General features: G+C 38.2%; 1 protein-coding gene across 1 annotated transcript in view; it reads left to right on the top strand.

Moving 5' to 3' along the window:
• Positions 1 to 1527: 1527 nt before the first annotated feature.
• Herc5 (HECT and RLD domain containing E3 ubiquitin protein ligase 5) overlaps positions 1528 to 24530 on the top strand; it is a gene marked incomplete at its 5' end in the record, with an annotated part of 36935 nt that continues 13932 nt past the window's right edge. Inside the window, 15 exon segments of the mRNA XM_013502750.1 lie at positions 1528 to 1648; positions 2307 to 2383; positions 5401 to 5622; positions 6770 to 6861; positions 7089 to 7219; positions 8952 to 9097; positions 10169 to 10245; positions 11079 to 11182; positions 12558 to 12617; positions 13567 to 13660; positions 16861 to 17050; positions 18317 to 18471; positions 21535 to 21648; positions 23114 to 23224; positions 24341 to 24505. Of these exon segments, the coding sequence (XP_013358204.1) occupies positions 1528 to 1648; positions 2307 to 2383; positions 5401 to 5622; positions 6770 to 6861; positions 7089 to 7219; positions 8952 to 9097; positions 10169 to 10245; positions 11079 to 11182; positions 12558 to 12617; positions 13567 to 13660; positions 16861 to 17050; positions 18317 to 18471; positions 21535 to 21648; positions 23114 to 23224; positions 24341 to 24505 (1859 nt within the window).

Raw genomic sequence — 24530 nt, 5'->3', positions numbered from 1 at the left:
GCACCAGGATAAAACAGCTCCGAAAATCCTACCCCGACTGTGTGAGGCTTTAGCGAACTTGGTTGTCTTTCTCATTGATGCCTTACTTTGCCCTTTCGTTGTTCTTGCAAAATTTAAACCCTCTGCGTTAGCCACTGTGCTCCCGACTTTACAGATGGGGACCGTAAATGCTCATACTTCATTTTTCCAGTGTTGCCCGTCTGTGAAGAAAACGGTTATCTCACTGTAGTTGTGTGTTGTGCATTTAATTTGAGTAAATTGGAGCGTCCTTTTAGTTTTCTGTTGGTCTTTTGCGTTCCTTTTTTGGCAAACTGCTTGCTCATATCCTTGCCCGGCTTTTTGGAAATCGAGTTGCTTATCTTTTTACTTTTTTGAAAGAGGCATTTGAATATTGAATAAGAATAGCCTCTTGCTCCTCATGGATACTGGTAGACGTTATTGCTGTCTAAACAATCTAAACTTTTTATAGTCTTAACCAGTTTTTACATTTAAGGAAGTTAAAGGATTTTGTGTTAAGTTATGAAGCTGTTCACACTCCAGGCTGCTTTAAATGTGCTCGTATTTGTAGTAATTTTAGGATTTAATTTTTAAGTTAAAAATTTTGGTATCTTTGGAATTTATTTTTATAAGGATGGGGTCTGAATTTATTTGTTTTTCTAAATGATTTCTTGACTCCTCTTTCGAACTGATTTGAAATGCAGTCTCAAAAAAAACACACATTAAGTTGTACAGTCATTTGTTCATACCAAAGTTTTCTTTGGTATTTGTAATATGGTTTGTGTTTTAAAGATGGAACACGAATAGAAACTACTTCATTAAAACTTGTAGTGAAAAAAGACCCAAAACTATCCTAGTTTAACTTTTGTGGACAAATTGATGCTAACCAATGAACAGTTTTAAATCCAGTTTTAAGAAAGGGCTAAATTAACTACTTCCAATAAAATCTTTCCATGGCATCTTTAAAAATGATCCCCAAAACACAGTTACTCCTTTTGAGAGTGTAGGGACCGCTGCTCAACGGGCCCTATATTGCTTATTCAAAGCAATCTAGATGTATTCATTACTGTTTTTTGTTTTATTTTTGGGTAGACTCTGTGTCAATTTTTTTTTTTTTTTTGTACTGAAAATTTAACTCTGGACCTTGTGCTTGCCAGGCAGATGCTTGTGTCGCTGAACTATATCCCTAGCCCTATACTTGTTCTTGAAATGCTTGTTATCAAAAAATTGTGTTTATAGTGTGTTTTTTCATTTGTCACTTGATTTAGAAGCTATTTAATTGGCTCTTTTAAGGGTCTGTTTCTCTTAAGGAAATCAGTAGTTTTCAAATTGAAATTCACTGGCAAAACAATTGTTTATTCCTTATTTGCTGTGCATCTTTTGAATTTCCTTAAAGAGAAAGTCGTATTACTTCAGAGAGTGTCTAGTGGAACTTTTTTCCAGGTATTTGAAGTGTATTATTATGGCAAACCTGTGATGATAGTAGGTAATAATCAGAGTGATGAGCTCCTGGTTGAATTTGCTCTGCAGAGTGCCTGAAGTTAGGGAAAAAGATGAAGATTCATTCCATGGACCAAGGAGCAGAGCACATGCTGGTTCTGTCCTCAGATGGAAAAGCCTTTGAGTACAGCTACAGCATAGAGCCTGCAAGGTGAGAATTGTTTTTGTCCTTCATTAAATATGACTTAATTTCGTCTGAAGGACGGTAGTAGTTTGTGTAAGAACATGTTACCATGTATGATTCCTGTCCTCTGTTTCATAAAGGAAGGTCTTAAGTGATGTATTTTCCACTTACCAGTGAGGTCCCTCAGTCCACTGCAAGCCAGTATGTGTGCTAGGGCATGTGTGTAGGTTATGCATCTAAAGGAAGCAAGTGATAAAGCTTGCCTCACCCCAAATTGGGCTCTCACTAAGTTGATCCTCACAATATTCTTATAAGTTGTTTCCAGGTATAAAAATTTCCAACCTGGGGGTTGAGGGGATGGGATGTGTTATCATGTAGTGACTTGTGAAACTTTTCCCTAATAGATAATGTGAATTAGAACTTATTTTGAGTTTGCATTTGTTGCTGCATCATAAAATTGTTTGCATAAGAGTATTTTCAAATTATCTTATTACAGTTATATAATGCTCACTAATTTTCTGTTTTAAAATATTTAAAACGTTTTTATAGAATATTCTTAGATACATAAAATGTGATGAAGTAAATTTAAAGCTTTTTATGCATTTCATTGCAAGTTAAATACATAAGTAGTTCTAACATCCACGTTGTGGCTTTCATTACAGTGATTGATGTATTTTCTCATTAGGTTTCAAAGCATTTTACAAGAAAAATGTGTAATTCAGATTGCGTGTGGAGATTATCATTCTCTTGCACTCTCAAAAGGTACTTTTGTGGCGTATTAATTGTTTTCAGAATTAGTAAATATTATGTGTATAAATAGAGCCAGGAGAATTCTCTTTTTGGAACAGAACAGAAATATGGTTTTGAATTTTATTTATATGGTTCAGAGTGTACTTAGAGGGGATAGAAATGAGAATTATTGGTTGTATTATATCTAGGTTTCTTCAGTTACTATTCCTACATTTTATTTCATGCTTTATTTTTCAAATATGAAACTTAAAATTTTCACCACAATCCCACCATTATAGTTCTGGTTTGTGGAGGGGCGGTTGTGTGGGTTTTTTGGTTTTTTTATTGTTGTTCTTTTGGTTTGGGAGCCTCCCACTTGGCCTTGAACTAAAGATCTTCCTGCCATCCGCCTCCCATGTATCCCTGGTCCCAAGCTTGCACCACTTTACTTGGCTCAGAACCATTTCGCAGAATTTGGTCCAAACTAGGACTACCTTTTTCCAGAATCTTTTTCCCTTTGCTGGCACTTTCCCACTTCCATGGGAGTATCTCAGAATCCTCTAGTTCTGCTCTTATGGTCAGGCTACAAGCCTTGGGTGTATTTTAACACTACCTTTTGAATTCCACCATTCTCCCCAGCCCTTCAGTATTTCCTGCCAGACACTGTAATGGGTGAAATGGAGGCAGTCAATATAGATTACATCCTAAAGAAACGTGACTGAAAACAATAATTAAGACAGAAGGGCCAGGCGTGGTTACCCACGCTTGTAATCCTAGCACTCAGGAGACTGAAGCAGGAGGATTGCTGCAAGTTTGAGGCCAGCTGGGGTTCCAAAGTGAGTCCAAGGCCAGCCTGAACTGCAGAGTGAAACTCTATCTCAGAAAAAATAATTGATTCCCCATACAAAAAAAAAAAAGAAAAAAATGGGACAGAAGTGTGACTGAGGGAAATTAAGGGAATTTTTAAAAATATGTATGAAAATATGTTGATAAACTGAATGGAAACAGGGATTGGAGGGAAGTAAATGATCAAGCATTTGACCTGCCCTGAAGGCTCCCTTGAGGCACGGAGATGTGAACCTGCGCTGAAAACTTTGGTCATTGGCCTCATCCATTTGTGAACAGATTGCTCATGTTGAGTATCTTCCAGGGGAGGTTAGGAAGGTGAGACAGACATACCCAGTCTTCATGAAGTCTAGGGTCTGGTGGTACATGCATGCAGGGAGAAAGGAATTTCCAGGGTTTCCTGTTGGTAAATCGGCTGGATATAGAGGCTCACACCTGTAACTCCAGCTACTCAGGAGGTTGAGGCAGGAGAATCAAAAGTTAGAGACCAGCTAGGGCAATATAGTGAGACTCCATCTCATAGAAACAGAAAACATTACTGGCAGGGGCTGGGGATTTAGCTCAGCGGCAAAGCGCCTGCCTGGCAAGTGCAAGGTCGTGAGTTCGGTTCCTGGTACCGGAGAAAAACAAAAAACAAACAAAAAAAAAATTACTGGCAAATCACTATACTGAATAAAAGTTAGAGAAGTAAGAAAGGGAATTAATCATATGGATAATTTTCTTCCTGGTGGATGGTAGAGACTTGATAATTCTGTTTGAAGAAGAGACTTCCTTCCACCCGCAAATCCTGCACAGCATCTTACAAGGAGGTGCTCATTAAACACTTAGTTCTTAGATATATATTTTTGTAGTCTATTGTGTATAACAGACTTTTGGTTTTTTGTTTTTGTTTTTTTTTCCGGTACCGGGAATCAAACTCACGACCTTATGCTTGCCAGGCAAGCTCTGTGCCACTGAGCTAAATCCCTAGCACATAACAGACTAATTATATAACATTTTAAAACTTCATTTAAAAATATGCCTCTTATACTCAATTAATAGAAGCAGCTGACTCTTTTAAGATATTGAGACAGGGTCTCAGTATGTTGCTCAGGCTTGTCTTGAACTCCTAACGCAAGGAATCGTCCCTCCTCAGCACCCTGAATAGCTGGAAGTACAGGTAAACACCACCATGCATGGCTTCAAGTGGATTTTTAAGTTACTTGTTTAGGATCTTTAGACATAAGAAAGATAAGGAGGTAAGACCAGTTCTAGATTTTATGTTCTCAGGTGTAGAATGTTTCTGATCTTCATAGGCCTGTCCTGTAGATTTCATTTTTAAATAAATACTGTACAGGGTGTGATTCACAAATACAGTGAATGAATGTTTGAATTTTTTAAAATGTACTACATTGAAAGACACATTGGCCTTAATCACCCTCAGAATACTCCCCTTGCTTCAGATACTTTTTCCTCTGTACTTGCTTCTTTCTGAAGCAGGTCTTAACATTCTCTTTAGATGTGTTATTCTAGCTGTCTCCATGTGCTAAATCAGTTCAAAACATTTACCTTTCCTGGTCATTTTGATTTTGCTAAAGAACCAGAAGTTGCACTGTATCAGATCTGGTGAATAAGGTGGCAGAAGACATACTATAATGTTTGTATATGACAGAAATTGCCTTAAGCCAGATGTGGTGGCCCAAAAACTTGGGAGCTGAGGCAGGAGGATCACTACACGTTCAAGGCAACTTGGACTACATAGTGAGTTTAAGGCCAGCCAGAATTACATAGTAATATTCTGACTTGCAACACACACACACACACACACACACACACACACACACACAGAAGAAATTGCCTTTAAGACTTTATCAATGTGGAGTGATCAACAAATACTGTGGATGTTTAAGTTAAAACATTTTTAATAGTATAAGACATACTATACTACATTAATCTCCTTCAAAATACTCCCACACCTTTTGAATGTATTTATCCCATCATTCTGAAAATGTGTTTTCCTGTACGAAGTTTAAGCTTTCACCTTATCTTTCATTCACCCCTACTACTTCTTGATTCTGATTAACATCTATTCAGGTAGCTTCATTGTACCCCCATGATGGGGATAGGAATTAGTGCTTTATACCGTGAAGTATACATAACCCCCCGTGGTCATGTCTGTTGCGTTTGAAATTTAGTAAGACAGCACTTTTTCTGCTTGCATCAAGGTGGTGAGCTCTTTGCCTGGGGACAGAACGTCCATGGACAGCTCGGAGTTGGAAGGATGTTTCCCTCAACCCCCACGCCACAGGCTGTGCAGAGCCTCATAGGAGTCCCGTTGGTGCAGATTTCTGCAGGAGAAGCCCACAGCATGGCCTTATCCATGTCTGGAAATGTCTACTCATGGGGGAGAAATGATTGTGGACAGCTAGGCCTGGGCCACACTGAGAGTATGGAACATATTTTTAAATCCATATTATCCACAAATGTGTTGGTTAGATTTGAGGTGAATGGAGCACAGACCTCCCTGTAAATGGATCAGATCCTCATGTCCCTTTGCACTGTTCATATAATTGAGACAGGTTTCTGGTCTGTGTAAGATGGGAAAGGGATTCGAGATCAGAGAACCTGGATCCAGCTTCCCACTGGGCAGTTTAATTGCTTTGGGCCTTGCTCATCATTTAATTTTCTGTAGGCCTGATTATCTTTTTCTTGAAACTGACGAGTTCAGAAGAAATTACCTCCATGTTACCTTTGTTATTACAAAAGAATATGAAAATTCTGCTTAGGAACTCAACATAGCAGAACTCAATATTCTATAAAGAACTAAACTTATTCTATAAAGAATTAATTAAGCATCTATACACATAGACAGGGCTGGGGATATAGCTTGGTGGCACAAGCACCTGCCTGACAAGTGTGAAGTCCTGAGTTCAATTCCCAGTACCCCCCCAAAAAAAAGAAAAATTGAAAGCATCACGTAGACAAAAACATGTAATTCCTGTTGTTGAGCTATCTTTACAAGGCGTATAGCAAAATTTCTCGTGGTATAGGACAACTTAATAGGGTATTCCTGTGTACCAAAATCTGATGCTTTACCTACATAGGTGATGAGGCTTTAACTTGGGTCACTGGTGAAACACTTGTATCTTCTGCCAGAGTCTCACCTAATTATATAGGATAACCCATAAGTCAATATGAGACAAATATTCAGATGGATAAGAGTAAAGGGAAGTTAAACTTTGTTGAATATGTGAGTGTGAGGAAGGTACACATAAAGAAAAGATAGTATGACTCAGGAATTGGAAATATCAGATGTGTTCCAGTTAACATTAAGGAAATTTGTTGGGAAGGGAAAGCATGAGCCCCGGGCCTGATCTTTTATAGGTTGGGGTCCTTAAGTTTGACCTTTTGATCTCTTCCCCACCTCCTAGCTTTATCCCTAGAACTTGGGCCTAAATATGCCAACTTACAGCTTGGTGTCAGAATGGGAGGGAAACTTAACTGTTGCTAGATTGAGGGGAAGCAGTCTAGGTGACTCCAGTGTGAAACTCAGCCTTTCTTTTTGGTCACTTCAGCTATTCTTTCCCTGCACAGATACAGATTCTCCTTCCCTTGTTGACATCCCAGACAATCAGAAAGTTGAGTTTCTGGCTTGTGGTGGCGCTCACACTGCCCTCCTCACACAGGTGGGTGTGCTCCCATCTCCTTTGCACTCGTGCAAGAACCTTTTGTGGGGGGAATTAGTGTTTTCCAGGGGAGAAAGTCATCCCTTCCCAGCATGAGGCCGGCCTGGTAATCTGGGAGCTTTCCTTCCCTGCTGCATTGCTGCCTAGTCCCTGAGGCAGAGGCATCAGTGAATGTGACTTGTGTGGGGTGCTTTTGTAGTGTTTGATACGAAGTTCACTTCCCTTAGGACGGGCTCATGTTCACTTTTGGTGCTGGAAAATACGGGCAACTTGGTCACAATTCAACAGAGAATGAACTAAGACCCTGTTTGGTGACTGAATTCATTGGAAATAGAGTGACTCAGATAGCATGTGGAAGGTAAGTTGTAAAGTGTCAACAAATAATGATAAAATCCATGTAAAAAACAGGTATTTCAATAAAATTTCATCAGTGTCTTTGAGATACAAGTCACATTTTCTAATGAAGATGTTTAGTATACATAATTCCATAATCATAGCAATCTTTTTATAGGTGTATTTATTTTTTCTTTTACTCTTTTTTGGGTGTGGGGAGCGTACTATACCCAAAGATCGAAGCATGCTAAGCGTGTGCTGCATGAATCACCTTCCTTTCCCTGACGAAATGCCTGACACCTTCAGCTTAATGGAGGAGGGTGATTTTTGGGTCAGGGTTTCCACTCCTGGTTGGCCGACTTCAAGGCAGGAACAGCATGACTGAAGGGCTGGGCAGAGGGAGACTGCATGACCCAGGGCTTCCAGGAAGCAGTGAGCAAGGAGAGGAGCAGGGGACATGTGTCTTCTGTTCAGTTCCCACCTCTGCACAGCACAAACAGCTGAGAACTCAACATGGACTAATTCGCTAGTGAGAAGAGTGCTCCCCTTATCCAGTCCCCTTCCAGAAGGTATCTCCCCCTTGGAACATAAGACCGAGGAACATGTTAGATCTAAACCGTAACACACTATACAACTGAGCTATACCCAGTCTTAAATTTTTTTTAATGAGCAAACACATTTCTCTGTCACCACTTCAGCAAAATACCTTTGACTATCCAGATATACTTTCATCTTTAAGGAAAATAAGTCATTATAAATTTATTTGGGAAAATAAATAAACCTGAATCACAGAGGATTATTCATTAATGTAATCACCCTCTCCTAACCTTTTGGGACCACATCCAATTTAGATGCCTAAATCCTGTGCGGTGGTGTTAGTAATGGGAGCGAATATAGTGAGGCAGCAGTTAACTTTCAGAGTGGCCTGCTTTAAACATTGAAGTATAAGACAGTGTCAGTGGTAGTTTGAATGGAACGTTTTGGAGAATTTTTATTTTATAGCTCATTTTTTTTTTAAAAAAAAAAGCACAAAATGTGTCAACTATTTGAATTTTTGGTTAGCAGATTAATCAGTCTAATTTTTTTTCTTTTTTATGGTACTGGGAATTGAACCCAGGACCTTTCTCTGAGCTACATCCCAAGCCTTTTTAGATAGCTTATATCAAAGGTCGGAGGATATCATGAGCTACCTATCAGGTGTAGGTAGATAGCTACTACCATGCGGACCAAAGATACCCCTCTATTGCTTGAGAAACAGTAAGACTTTAAAGGTTACTCCCTATGAATTGGGCACAAGGTGGCCATACCTCTCTTTGAGCAAGGCCTGATTTCGTATTACACCCCATGTGGGCAAGTCAGTAAGAAAATCTCTGTGTTAAGATCTTTGGGCAGTAGCGAGGGAGCTCAGAGAAAATCAGCTAATTCGGTCTTCCAGGATGGGGAGGGGAAGGATTAAGAGATGGCTTCTAGGACACAATGCCTCTCAAGCTGCCACTTAACACAGTAGTAGCTGGTGAGGGAAGGTACTGCTCCCCAAACAGAGACCCCCTTTGCCAGTGTGTAATATCTTGGGTCTGAGTGGACAAATGGTTTCTAGAGTCTTCTTAGCCATCTTGGTCTCCAAAGGGGTTTTATCCTAGGAGAGTTAGTTTCAGTTTTTTTGAGTAACCTTATTTGGGCAGTTTAGAGCATTGCTAAATACTCTGATTATTGGGGATAACTGAGCATTGACAGTAGTATATGCTTTTGTTTAATAGGTGGCACACACTTGCCTATGTCTCTGATTTGGGCAAGGTCTTCTCCTTTGGTTTTGGAGAAAAGGGACAATTAGGACATGGTGGAAAACGTACTCAGCTGATACCACTTCCCATGAAATCACCATCAAATGAAGAGCTCCAGTTTGGTAAATTCTCTAGGAGCATGGGGTTTGGTATAATTCCTTGTTACAGAAAGTGATTTTTCTAAGTGTGTAATGCAGCAAGACAGTGTGTGAACATGAAGAGAATTTCTCTGAATAATGGTTTCTTGCTTTTAATTGTATATAACTTAAAAGATTTAATCTACCTTCTCCAGTCAAAATAATAATGATTTTCTTGTTATTCCTTCAAAACAGGATTAATGTAAACTGCAGCATCAACAAAGTAAAACATGTTATAGCGATCCAGAGGCACATGGTGACCCTGATTTCAGTTTGTCAGAGACTCACTTCTAGGCTGATTGGTTTTCCTAGTTTCATTGACCCATGATCTTGTAAAACCCTCAGGATGCTGAGCAGCTGACACACATGCAGGCATGGGAATTATGCCCTGCACTTACCTGTGTTGTCCTTGTTGTGGTTTGGGAAATGTATTCTCTCACCACCATTTCCCTGGAGGATGAGAGACTTGGAGAGCAAAGCCAGTCCTCAAAGCCGCTAGCTCACAGCCAGGAAATGGTTTGGTTGTGGTCAAGCCATCCCGTGTAACCCAGAGCCTGAACTCTGAAATGCTGTGTTGGAGGCACTGTGGAGCAGTTGTGTTGTTTATTCCTGAGAGCTTTGTGGAGGAATTAAGAGTTTTTCATTTTTTCAGAGGAAATAAATCAGGCAGTTCATTATCTTTGATTCCATATGAGGTTACATGACTTGATTGATTCATTGATACTCTTCACATCATTAGTTAAATCTTGAGATGGTGGTTTTTAGTTGGGGAAGCTGAATTAAACAAAGCAATAATGAATGAAGTATTATATGCATAAACATATAATAGTTTATATATTATGTATATTAAACTAATGCCATGTGTTAACCTTAGGAGTCAACAGTGTTTGCCAGTTAGTGTACATGTTTCCCCATTCTCAGTGGTGGAAATAGTACTCAGTCCATTACAAAGATTAAGTGACTCCATTAAGATGAATCGGAAATTACTTAAATTGAAGTTTGGGGTTTGTGCCAAATGACGTTGTGTACTCTCCTTTTTGTGTGCATCCCTTTCAGAAAGCCGTTGCTCAGGAAAAGAACTGATAATGATTGCTGGAGGGAATCAAAGCATTTTGCTCTGGATTGATGAAAAGGTAAAAAAAAATTTCTAGATGCTCTGTAGATGGGTGTTTTAAACAAAATCATGAATTCAAAGTACAGATTTGGGGAAATACAAAATCATCAGTTTATTAGGCACACTCTTTGGCAGTAGATCGATATTATTTATTCTTTATTATCCAAACTACATTCATTTTTACCCATAAAGATCTACAGATTTTCCCCTGGTGAATTTCTTAGATTCTGCCTACCTTTTGGGGGCTCCCTGCCAATAGCATCAGTCAGTGTCCTGTTGAGTTGACAGGTTGACAGATTTGAAACCTGATGTTGCTAACCAGTGTGGTACTAAAAGAAGTCAAGGTTCATAAGCTTGAGAATAATCAATCCACAACTTCACTATCGTACTTTACTAAGAGAAACCAAATTTGTCATACACACAACCCTTTTAGGCTCTGCCCCTCAAGGTTACCCACTGTTCTGTTTAATTGGATTGTACTTATGTACAGGGCAGAGTATTGGGACCCTCAGAGATACTTGCTTTGAATCTAAGCCCTATTGGATAAGAAAGTGGCAACCATGCAGATGTTGATAACTTTTTGGTAGAGTCTCACTGTGTGATTGTCAAAGGCTATATTATCCATATTTTAAAAACATCCAGATGAGGTGGTATGAGCCTGTAATCCCATTTGGGAGCTGAGGCAAGGGAATTCACTTAAACTCTGGAGATTGAGATCAGTCTGGGTGACATACACCCCATCTCAAAAACAAAAAGCATACAGTATTGTCCTTTACTCTTAGAATGTGGCTAAAATTTGGGTACCTATATCTTATGTATTGAAATTATTATATTTTAATTTTTTGTTTACAGAATTCCTATGTTAATCTGAGGAGGAAAATTTTTACATTGAATGAAGGGACTGTAAAGAGATGGATTGATGATGTAGGAACTAAACAGTGGCAGAATACTAAAAGGTACATATGTGCATCCCACGTGTCTAATTATGCTTCTGTCTTTAAAGCAGCATTTCCTAAACTGATTCTGCACAACATGGGTGTAAGATTCTGTGGTCCTCTAGTGGATTAATCATTGTTACCAGACAGAGAGAACCAATAGGATATATATCTTCAGAGAACAAGAGAGAGATTGATTGAAATGATCTTAAGCACTTGGCTCATGTAATTGTGGGTTTGGCAAATATAAATCTCTGGTGTGGGTGTGCAGGGTGGAAACCTAGGGAAAAGCTGATGTTGTAGCTTGAGTCTAATGGCAGTCTAGAGACAGAATTTCCTTTTTCTTGAGTAGCTGATTTTTTTTATTTTAAGGCCTTCAGATTGAATGAGAGATACCCCACACATGTTATGTGGGCTAACATGGTTTACTCAAGTCTCCTGATTTAAATGGTAGTTGTTCCTTAAAAAAAGTCTTCATTGAAACATCTGGAATAATGTTTTACCAAATACCTGAGTACCATATCCAAGCCAAGGGGACACTTAAAGATAGTTGTCACAATTAGTCTGTAAGCCTGAGGACAGCTTTCTTTACCGTAGGACTTCCCAGGGTTTTCAGTATGTTTCCATACACCATGGGTTCTAATAGTAAGTATATTTTGTGACATTTCTCAGTTCCTGCTCTGAGAACTACTTTTTACAACTGAAAAGTTAGGGCATTCCTGCTCTAAACCATAGAATTTCTACAGACTATAAAGATTGTGCTCCTTCTAGTCATCTTTCTGTTAGAAATAATTTTAAATCTTGCTTTCATACTCTGGAAATAGCTATACAGCAAAGCTGTTTTGTAATATGCAGAGCAGAAATGATGAAGCATTTCTATACTGCTAAGATTTCTTCAACTTGGTAGTTTGTTTTGTTCCTACTTCAGTAAAACAGTGATAAATAAGGCTGGTGACTTTCAAGTGGAATATGTGTATTTCATTCGTCCTGGCAGGTTCTGACCCCAGATCAGGTCTTTTACTCTTTCCTGAGGCTTTTCTGCCTCTGTACCTTTCTGTTTCCATGTTTGGAAAGAGATTTTGCCAATGAGGCAGATTTTTAGCTGCCAGGGTAGTATGCAAACAGAAAATTGAGGGAGGATAGCTGAATAAGGCAGTACATGCCAGTAACCCCAGTACCCAGGAGGGTGAGGCAGGAGGATTGCTGGGAGATTTAAGGGCACCCTGGGCTACATAGTAAATTTAAGTTCAGCCTGAACTCATAGCAAGAACTTCTCTCAAAAAAAGAGGAAGAAATTAGAAGAACAATTACAGCACGTGTTATTTATCATATGTCGTTCTTTAAGAGGTATATTTTATGATTTAGTTTATTAACCCCTGACTTTTTCTTAATGTAGGGAAATCCGAGAGATATTTTCATCCTCTGCTTGTCTGACTGGAAGTTTCTTAACAGAAAGGTAATTTATTTAATAAATTAAGGTTCTATTAAATACTATATGCACATTTAAAAAAATTTCTAGACCAAAAGTCAATTATCTTTTTTTTTTCAATAAAAACAAGTATCTGTTTGTGGAATAAAATGTCAAAAATGCAGCAGAGTGGGAAAATGGGTTAGTGGTCAGTTGCTTACCTAGCACAGAAGAAGCTTCTACTGCATACACAAAGAAAATATACACAAAAATAAAATTAAAAATTTCCATAATCTCTGTCTCCTAAGCTGCATATAATTGCATAAATTTATAATCCCAGCTACATGGGATGCTGAGGCAGGAGAATTACAGGCATGAGACCATCCTGGGAAATTTAGCAAAATCCTGTCTGTTTTTTAAAAGATTAGAAGGGTTCAGCATGTATCTCAGCAAGCTACTTGCCTAGTGTGCTTAAGGCTGTGTGTTCAGCCCATTGTACTACAGAAAACAAAAGCAGAGTACCAGCTGGGTGCTGTTTCACACACCTGTAATCTCAACTACTTGGATGGCTGAGGCAGGAGAACCACAAATTCAAGGGTAACCCAGAGCACATAGTGAGCCCTTGTCTAAAAAAAATAAAAATAAAAGTCAGATTTAGCACATACACATTTTATACAAAAATTGGGGCTAGGCTGGAGGTGTAATTCAGTGGTAGAGCATATGCTTAGCATGTACAAGGCCCTAGGTTCACTTCCTGGTGTGCTTGTGCATGTGTGCTTATGTATGGAGATTATGTTGTTTTCTACATTGCTTCATAATTAATATTTTGGTCCGTTTTTCATTTTATTCAATTCCTTATAGGTATTACAAAGTTAAAAGATACTTTTATCAAAATGGGATAAACTCTAGAAGAAGCTTTGCCTCCAGATACTCTAGTAAAATACTTGATTTTGAAGTGTCCTTTCTTATTTATCCAGTTATCATTTTTCTTCTACAGAGTGGCTGCAGAAACCATATCTGTTCATTTGGATTTAAATAAAGCAAGAAATACTTTCAAGGAACTAACCCAGAAGGACTGGATTACTAACACGGTGAAAGAAAATACCATAGAATTTTTCTTATAAGACTTTAAAATTTCAGAAGTATTTTCTTATTTTCTTTTAAAAGACTCTGAGACTGTAGTTCATTCACATTGACTTAAGCTGAGCTAGCATTGAGGAGTTTGCCGTTTAAGGTGTTTACATTAACATAGTAGTCACATGGGTTATAGATAGTGTAAATAGTACGTCTTTACACAAATCACACATGCTTGCATACATACATAAACATTCTAAAGGAAATTTTTTCAGCTTAGGGCTGCAGAAAGTTAAGGATTTATTGGATTTGGCAACTAGAATAAAAACATTTTATATGCAGTTCTTTTAAGGATAATTACAGAAATAAGAATGTTTTCTTATATGAACTTCTCCCTCATCAAGAACTCCCTGGTTTCTTCCTGTCTCATTCCATTGTACTTTCCCTCTTCCGGAGGCTCTCTAATGTTTTTATGGTACTGCTCCTACAGCAGGGCTTGAATATTTCCTGCTTCAGCACTGCTACTAGTATCTCCTGTTTTCCACTTGTAGATGTTTCAAATATATTTTCTTTGTTAATTTAGCCTTTCTTGAAGCAGGCTTTATTTTATTTCCCTGTTCTGTTGTACTGGTTAATATAGGGATGGTGCTTCCTGTACCTCCTCCCCTTCCCTCTCCTCTTTCCCTGTGCCACCCCCATCTTTTGGTTCTCTCATTTCCCCTGTCCTCTCCATCCCTCTTCTTCTCCCTCCCCCTCCCCCTCCCCCTTCCTCCTTTCTCTCTCCTCTCCTATGCCACCTCTCATCTTTTGGTCTCCCTATTCCTGTATCTGTCTTTCCTAGTCTTGTTCCTATCACCCCCTCATTCCCCCTAGCTCCTTTGCCTGTTCTGTTGCTCTGCCTGCCACAGCCATGCTCTTACGTTAGCTGAAAGTTAAGTCACATTTTTCTCTCAAGGGGATGTGGTAAGTTTAATTCTGTTGAGTTAGGGAGAACCTGGACCAGTTAGGGATGTGAAGTAAAATGGAAACCTAATTGTATCCCTTTATCATGACTCTAGAACTTAGTGGTACCTGTAGCATTAGTCCAAGAACTACCTAAGAACTCTTTTATCAGTATTTGATCCTGCTTATTGATTTGATTAGTTAAAATCCTTCTGATGGGGTCTATTTAATTTACTTGCAATAAAATTCTGAGTCCTTGTCAATGAATACAGCCATAAAATGTTCATCAAAAATAGAAGTCCACCTTTGCATCTGAAGGAACAAAGAACCTATCTTACTTACTTGGTTATGCCAGAAAAATAGGATATAATGAGCACATGACATACTCTTAGGGCATTCTTCTCCTGTTGTTTCGGATGGGGAGAATTTGGTTATAAGCCCTATAGTATTTCCATCTGGAGATTTTGTACTATGGGGCTTGCACACTCTGTTGTTCTTCCATTTACTCATCAAACATTCAAATACTTGGTGTTATACTTTGGTCTCCCTCTGTTTCTGTATCTGTCATGTACGGTAATGACTCTTGATGGAAAATGAGAGGCATGCTCCCTGTCCTTTAGAAGATCTTGGTTTAGTTAGGGAGACAGATACATAGATGCAGGTGATGGTATGAAGACCAGGTATGCTTTATAGAGCATTGTCTTCCCTAATGCCTAGCTCAGACCATAGCTGGTCCACAGAAGTTTTTTCAGATGGGTTCCAGTGTTACTAGGTCAGTAAATGGTCAGCTTCACATAGGGTCCTGAAAACAAGGTGGTGAAGGAAGGGGAAGTTTTCAGGTGGCTACCCTGGGGAAGAGTCTTCCATGCAGCCAGGAGGATGAATCCTAGAGCATGGTGTGGGGGACACCAAAAGTGGCTTAATAATGATCACATTGTTGTAAATATTGGAAGAGGGTGGCAGGTTTGGGTTATGGCTAATGAGCAGACAGGAGTGTCCTGTGCATTGAGATGTTAAAATAGTTGTCAGTACACGTTAGCTCCGCCCTCACATTGGGAGCCCAATAAATGTTCTAATATAAAAATAAATACAAGAATTTATACATTTAGGGATCTCATTCAGCCAGTACCTCATACTTTAGTGATTAAGAGCTTGAGTTTTAGAGTCAGAAATATCTGAGATTCCATGAAGCCATGTGACCTTAAATTCTCTGAAGCACAGATTTCTTATTATCAAACGGGGTTAATCATGAACCTTGTGTTCTAAAGAAACTGCAAGGATTAATGACCAATGAATATATACTAATCTAACAAACGGTATTCCATAAGTACTAGCTGGTCTTCATAGTGGGTTTTTAAACAAATGATTAATGCCAACAAGTAGTGTTATGAGCACACATAACAATAATTCAGAATTCAATTTGGGCTTTTCCTGAACAGTTTATTCTGAATTGGGGAAACTACAAGGAGACTGGAAGGGCTGGACACTAGCAGTTATGGTCAAGATAGGCAGTCTTCCAAGAAGATGAGCTGTGTTGGGTTTGTTTAGGGTTTTTTGTTTGTTTGTTTGTTTTTATTTTATTTTGCTTTCTTGGGTTCTGACACATTCTTCTGAAGTGTAAGAGGCTGGGCGTGATGGTGCATCCCTATAATCCATCATTTAGGAAGCCGAGGCAGGAGGATCACCATGAGTTTGAGGCCAGCCTGGGTTACATAGTGAGACCCTGTCTCCCAAAAAATAAAAAAAGAAGTGTGTGAGCAGTGTGTAGTGGTTCACTCTTGTAATCCCACCTGTTTGGGAGGTTGAGGCAGGAGAATCACAAGTTCCAGACCAGCCTGGGCAACTTAGCAAGTCCCTGTCTCAAAAATAGAAGAGGATAGAGATACAGCTTAGCGCTCCCTGGGTTCAATCTACAGTACCACACATATGAAAAAAGGTGTGACATTGTGAACTGAAAGGTAGAATATAGTGTAGTAATTACTGAGAATTCTGAATCCATTGCTCACCCTGTGTCTCTTTTGCATATGTGATTTCTTCCTAATCTCCTTCACATACCCAGCAGTTGCATGGGGAGAACACGGCTCACATATCTAGACCTCCAGCATTTGGGAGGCAGGAAAAATGGGTGTCAACATGGGTTTTGGACAAACTGAGTGATTCTTATAAATTCCTAGTGGAATGAACTTGCAGGCTCTATACCTTGTTTTTTAGAGTAAGTTGCACCCAATTCCTGCTAAGTTTTGAATGCATTTTCCCTGATTTTTCCTGACCACAGATAACCACCTGTCTCAGGGATAATCTGCTCAAAAACCTACCATATTATTCTCCACACCGAGAAGCTTTAGAAGTTTTCATCCTTCTCCCAGAATGTCCTGTGATGCATGATTCTAACAATTGGGAGAATCTGGTGGTTCCATTTGCAGAGATGATTTGTAAAATGAGTGACCAGTCGTCAGGAGTTCTGGGTAAGATTGATGATTCATAGTTGACAGTACTTGCCCTGTCTTCTCAAGTACGCCTAGTAAAGTTATGGCAAAACTTAGATGATTATAATTGCATTCCTGTGCTCATGTTCTTAGCATTCTGTAAGGATGCTATAAAAATTACTGTGATCACCTAAAATAGGTTATTCTAGCACCTTTTTAGATTTCTTGAGAATAGTACTGCATGGCTCGGTTGTGAGATCCTTTGTCCCCAAATTTTCATTATAAAACGTGTCACAAGCATAGAGAAGTTGAAAGAATAGTACAGTGATTACCCACATATCCTATATCTTTAACAGTCAACAATTAATGTGGTCATTTGTGTGCTCTGTCTGTGTACAGATTGCATTTTGATTTTGCTTATCGTTGAAGATGTAAAATTTCATTCCTTGTTGCTGGACAGTATTCATCTAAGAAAGCAGGATCCTATGTTACAATACATATTATCATATCTAAGAAAATTAACCATAATTCCATAACATTATCTAATGTCCAAACTATATTCAAATTTTTCTACTTCTCCCAAAAGTATCAAACAACTCTTCTGTTTATTAGGAACCTAGGTCACTTGTCCTTTGGGCTACCTCATATTCTGATTTTTTCGCTCATTTCCTGTCTTTCCAGTACATAAGAAATTAACCTCTAGGAGTATGAGCAGATTTTAAGTTTTTGCCATATACAGTGTATTGAGCCCATGGAAGTCCATTCTTACGTTTTATTCAATCTAGATAGTATGGAAAGTGTTTTTTTTTTTTTTTTAAAAGCAGAATATATTTATTGAGGGGAAAAAAACTTGTGTCTGAGAGAGGGACAGAAGGAGGCATAAGTGGGTTGCCCAGGATAAAATTCTGAAAGATATTTTTTAAGAGTTTAAAACAGGCTGGGAATTGACAAAGGGCTATATAATCACAAACAATTCTTAATTCAGTTGTTAATTATGCTGTTTGATCTGGACAAAGAATGTAATTAATTTTGTCTTTTTTTTCCACAGATTAAATTTGTACTTCTATTAACTGTCAAGGAATTTCCCCAGTATTTAAAAATCTAACATCACCAGTACTTTTTAAATAGCTGTATAGTAATTATCAGTTGTACTATCCACTGAAGAATTTATTAAAAATATGTCTTTGTAACTATGATATATAATACTTTATGATTTGAGGGAAATATTGATCCTTTTTTACCTTTAAGGATCCAAGAGAAAAACTACATCCTAGAAGTTACATTTGCAGTTTTTTTATTCCTCAGAGGAATATTGGGCAACTCTGCAAGAATCTGGTTTTAGCAACCTGGTCCAAATGTTTAAAAGAGCTCTCAGCTCTCAGCTGCATTATTGGAGTGAAAGTGATGTGAATAACTGTCACGTGAAAACTCTTCTAGAAATACTGAAAAAACTGCATAGGGTAAGGAGTCATTTAGAAAACTTCATGTCTGTACTGTATTTGGCAGTTAAAATTCTCTTTCTTTTAGCTGGCTTGAGTCTTAAGCAGACTCACGAAACAGTGATGTTTATATTGGTGTTTTTAAATGTTTATGTGAATTATATCACCCATGTAAAGCGATATATTGTCAGCCTTTGGTATCCATGAGTTCTACATCTATAGATTTAACTAGATTAAATATTTGAGGAAAAGAGTTGTGTTTGTACTAGACATGTACAGACTTTTTTCATTATTCCATAAAAACAGTGTAACAACTGTAACATAGCATTTACATTGCATTAAATATTAGAAGTAGTCTAAGTGCTTGAAGTATATGGGAGGATTGCTTAGATTGTACACTTGTGCTGTGTGTTTTTATATAATGTTTCTCCTACATTTCTAATTGTATTTGATGGCTCATGGTACCTAATCTATCATATTGCTAAAGGACTTGAGCATGCGTGAATTTTGGTGTCCTCAGAGGGTCCTGGAACCCATCCCTCACAGACACTGAGGAACAACTGTGTAGAAAATCTACATATAGTTTAAAGGAAAGCAATAAACATCAGTGTAACCTAAAAAATAAAATATTTCCAATACTTTTGAAATGCTTATGTATGCCTCACAGATTGTACCCCATACACACCTCCCGGATGTAGCCATGATCTTGGCTTTGGGGTTTATCATTCCCTTTCTGTTGTTGTATGATGATGTATACTGTATGTATTTCTCTAGACATCATGATGTTAAATTTTTCAGTTTTTAAAATTTTTATGAATGGAATGCATCCTCCTACATTTTTTTCTTTTCCAGCTTTCCTTTCATTATTTAAATGTATATGCCTTGTAATCTGGTATTTGAAGGTTTTGTAGGACAGTTTCTGTCATCTTATATTTTTCTGGACGGTGCTTTCTAGTGTCTCCGTTCTCATGTGTTTTGTGACCTGCATGTGTGAATGATCTCCCATTTCCTTGGAACTTTATCTTTTGGAATTATTTAATGGGTAAGATTTCTTCAGGGAAAATTTGTTTCTTCCAGGCTTCTGGAAACACTTAAATCCTTAAAGGTTTTTAGATCTCTGGGTGATAGGAGTTGGTGTGCAAATTTGTAGAAGAGTCCTTTAGTAATTACAAATCTTGTAGGGAGTATTTTCCCCCAACTCAGCATTTTTGAAACTTCCTGGAATTGCTCTATGGTCTTAAGGTTGAGGTGGAGGTGATTTGCTATAGGATGAAAGAAAAAAACATTCATTCCTAGGTCAGCCTCACTCATCCTTTGAGCCCCTGGTTTATGAAGGTGTGTTCTTTTATTGAGTTCCACATTTGGAAAGTCTGGGCTTTGTTTCCTTTTTTTTAATCCCCAAACGCTGAAAAATTGAAGTTCAGATTGAGTTGATTTGACAAATACGCTTAAGGCAAGTGCCATCTTCACTTGGTTTTGGATCTCATTACTCCATCTTTACTCATAAAATCAGTAATGTCATAAATGACTGTTTCTCCTACATTTCTAATTGTATTTGATGGCTCATGGTACCTAATCTATCATATTGCTAAAGAAAAAAGCCTGCCATACTATTGGAAAACAATGGCTATCTTGGACAGTTCTTAAAGGGGAAAGATACTCAAAACACAGTATTAGAAAAACAGAAATTTATTGAAGAGCTCAAGGGAAATGTCTTCTGATGCTTGTCACTTAAAAGGAACATCATGATAACTGGGTGTAGTGATACACACCTATAATCCCAGCATTTGGGAGGCTGAGACAGGAGGATTGCCATCAGTTCAAGGCCAGCCTGGGCTATATAGTGAGAACTTGTCTCAAAAAAAAAAAAAAAAGACCCTTAAAAAAGAGCATCATGAGAAATGCTGAAATAGCAGCAAGAGTTCCTGATTTCCTTTTGTCCCTAACTAGTGACACTAGACTACTTGATACCAAACTTTCCAGCGCAGAAGATGGGGGGAATATACATACACACACACACACACACAATAGTTAAGATCGTTATGCTAGTAATTTCTCTTAGTTCATTAAAAAGAAAGGTTTGTGCTAATATTATTTAGACAATTAAATGCAGATATCTTGTTCTGTAACTAATTTAAAGATAACAATATGCAGTGTATTAACCATTGTTATTCTCCATTATCTTGTTTTGAAATTTTGTTTTACTTTTTTTTTTCCTTTAAGATAAAATTAAAAAAAAAAACTTTCCAACTCAGGGGCTCGGGGCAATCTCAAGAAGTCCTGAGAAGCACTTACTTTCTCAGTGACTCTGAGGAACCTGGAGACTAATGCCAGTGCAAGGTTGAGAGGAGCAGAGGCCAGAGGACCATAGTTACAGGCATGAAGTGGCTTCAGGTGGTAACCCAGGGAGGCCTAGATTAGTTGGGGTCTGAGTGAAGGTCAGGAAGAATATTCTGTATGAATGGACTCAATGTACCCAGGAAAAATGGTTTTCAGAGGACCTCCTAAGAATTAGTAATTCAGGCCAGGACTATGTCTATTTTACCCAGGTCAAGCACTAATAATGGTCACTAATGTCTAAAGCACCTAGTGTCATTATTATTCAGCATCCTCACTCACTAATACCAGTGTGCTCATGTATCTGTGCATGTGCATGCAGGTGTGTGTGTATCTGTGTATGTGAATAATCCTGATGCTCTCCTGGGATGGAGGGCTGGGAAATTCCCCATGCTCTAGTAGGACAGTGTTCTGTGCATGCCTTAGAATTGAGAACATGTCTAAATAGCATATTGTTAAGCTATAAAGAAAGAGGCCTGAGTACCTTGGCTTCGTGTGTTTTTTTCCTTTGAACTTAAAATTCTTCAAAATTTTCCTGTGAATTAAAAGTTTATCATTATGACATTAGCCATGACTATTAAATCTCAGATACTCTTTATGTCCATGAAAATTTGGGTCTGGCAATTGGATAAAATTTTATTCTGACTACTAAGAATGTTGGTTATTTACTCTGATAGTATAATTAACAACCACTAAGCAAAGTGTTTTTAAGTATAAAACTTTCTCATGCATCGTACTTTATTTAAGGTAAACCAAACTAAGTATCAACTGCCTGAAAAGATTTTCAAAGTAGATGAACTGACTGACTGGCTCAATTTTTATGGAGAAGCATATAGAAGATCCGCTTGGAAAATGAACTTGGTAAATACTGTATGTTTGTAATTACATAATGTGAGCATTTCTGCTGCAACTTTGTACATGAATTTTTGAAAAGCCTATACTCGTCAAAATCACACAGTTTAATAGATGGACTAATGAGAAAACTAAGTCTCCTCAAAAGCTGTGCAGTTTTATAGCCAGAGCACATGTAAAAGTGACAGATACCAGGAGGAAACTTCAGTTGATTGGCCAAGCAGCTCAGGAGGACTGCTCTGGGACTATGAGACTGTACAAAAGGAATAAGATAGAAATCTGATCATACTCTGATCAGAGGAGGATGGGCATTACTGACACCACACCCTTAAGGTGGCCATAGTGCAATTCAGTGAAGGCCTGCAGCCTTGAGGAAGGGTCCTGGTATAGGGTCCCTTTTTATTTTCTTGATATACAGATAGAGGGTTCTTCTTGCCAGTGCAAGAGCCGACTAGACATTTTTCCTTTCCTTTTTTCTTTCCTTTTTCCTTTCCTTTGCTTTCCTTTCCCCTCACCTTCTTCCCACTTCCCTTCCTTCCCCTTCCTCTTAGATATTCTTTATGTCCATGAAAAGTTGGGTCTTTGGCAATTGAATATTTTTTTTTTTTTTTTGTCTTTTTGAGACAGGGTCTCATTGTGCAGTTCAGACTGGCCTTGAACTTGCTTTGTAGCTGAGGCTGGCCTCAAACCTACAACAATCCTCCTGTCTCAGCCTCCCAAGTGCTGGGATTACAGGCATGTACCACCATGCCCGGCAATTGGATAAAATTTTATTCTATTAAGTATGTTTATTATTTACTCTGATAGTGTAACTGACAACCACTCCCCTCCCCTCTTTTCTTCTAGCATTGGGGATTGAACTCCAAGCCTTTTCTCATCATATCCCAGCTCTTTTCACTTTTTACTTTTTTAAGACAGTATCTCACTCAGTATATCAACCCTTGCCCAGGAGAAGGCATGAATCAGCTATCCACATTTATCATCCCCCTGTTTACCAAATCCGTCTAAGCTAATTCACATGCAGCAACAGACTCTTTGCAGCTAAACAGACTCTTTGAAAAGCATTCAAAGTTTATCATTAATTAATAAATGGGCATCGAAAACACTAGGTTTGTATACCTTATGTTTATAAGTGTTAAGCCAGCTGTGGTGGCACATGCTTGTAATCCCAGTACTTGGGAGCTGAGGCAGAAGGATCACTGCAAGTTCTAGGCCAGCCTAGGCTAGAAAGTGAGTTCAAGGCCAGCCTGAACTGCAGAGCAAGACCCTGTCTCAACAAAACAAAACAAAAAAGATAAGATAAAATAAATGTTGAACACATTTTTTACTGCAAGTGCTACTGACCAGGACTTTTGATTGCCGTGGCTGGAAGTATGGAAACCTTAAATTAGAAGGGGTTTAAAGCTATGAGGTAAACTGTAAAAGTTCTCTGTCCTTTTAATTGATCAGCATTCTCATCATTTCTGTTTTTTAGGATACTTCAGTAGATATACAGTGTTGTGTCATATTCAGTCAATTTCCATTTATCTTTAATATTCTGTCAAAAGTTAAGCTACTGTATGCCGACTCACTTCTAAAAATACAGGTATGTATGCCTATTTCTTTGCTTCATTAACATAAATCACATGATAATGCCTTTAGAGTGTAATATTTTGGGGGTGATTAATGTTTGTGGCATTCAAAGCCAAGCAGATTGTCAAATTGGAGTTGGGTTGGCCTTAAGACATACTAAGGCTCAGTAGCAAGGGGCAGACCTTGAACAACTGGGCTAGTTGTAGGTTTTTATTTGCAGTTAGCAGTAGCAGCCTATAGTTGTCTGAATAGTTTTCAAAGGGGTATAACAAACTTGGGCTTGATTAGAACTAGCCCCAGTGTTTAAGGATGCTCATTCTAATGAAAAGATACACAGCATGAATAAAGGTGGCATAGACATCTTGAAATTAGGACCTCACAACTGGCTCATACTCTGGTGGTGACATAATAAAAGTTATAAAAAGTTGCTCTTTTTCATTGTACTATTACAGTTGAAGTCATTCTATGTATCATTACATCCTGCAGCATGATTCTGTACTTAAAATTGGACAACTAAAAGTACCTAGGAAGCTGAGGGTATACCTGGAGGTGTGCTCCTAACATGTTTGAGGCCCTCAGTTCACGCCCCAGCACCAAAAAAAAAAAAGAAGCCTAGATGATATATCAGATAATTCCTACCCCACTGTATTTATTAGGATTAAATTTGTTAATAAGTAAAGCATTTAGAACAGTGCTTGTCACATAAGCTGTATGTTATCACTTTTACTATTACATATGCAGATACATGTGTGTATGTACTTTCATATGTTTTTAAAATATAGATTTATGAGTTCTAAGTATGATCATTAATGAAACAGTTAACAAAAGAGAATGAAAGATACAAAAACTTTGTTTTGCTTCAATTCTTGTAGCCTATTCTTTCTAATTTTAAACAAGATGCCAGTGATAATTTTATAGAACGGTATACTTGGTTGTTCTTTGTTGTGCCAAAAGCCACAGCCTTCAGTGATCCCAAATTTCAGTATGGTTTCAAAATGGATATTCTGTCTGTGTCTCTCTCCTACCCCTTTTTCAGATGAGTAGTTACGAAGAACAGATTCATTCTTTTTTATAAATTCCTACTTAAAGAGGGCAAATAGCAAAATGAAACTAACCATTTTTTCCCTAGGAGAAAAAACTTGCAGCTTGTTTGGCGGGAATATTGGAACAAGAAGAGTCTGGATTAGCTTTTATGCCCACTTTTGATCTCCGAGTTAGAAGGAAGCACTTGATTGAGGATGTACTGAATCAGCTGAGTAGATTTGAGAATGAAGACCTGAGGAGGGAGTTATGGGTAAAGTATTTTCATTTACACTTTT

This window comes from Chinchilla lanigera, unplaced genomic scaffold (genome assembly GCF_000276665.1).
Source record: "Chinchilla lanigera isolate Chin_1 unplaced genomic scaffold, ChiLan1.0 scaffold00073, whole genome shotgun sequence".
Classification (NCBI taxonomy): Eukaryota; Metazoa; Chordata; class Mammalia; order Rodentia; family Chinchillidae; genus Chinchilla; species Chinchilla lanigera.
Note: the sequence above shows the minus strand (reverse complement) of the source record. Positions and strands in the feature narration are given on the sequence as shown.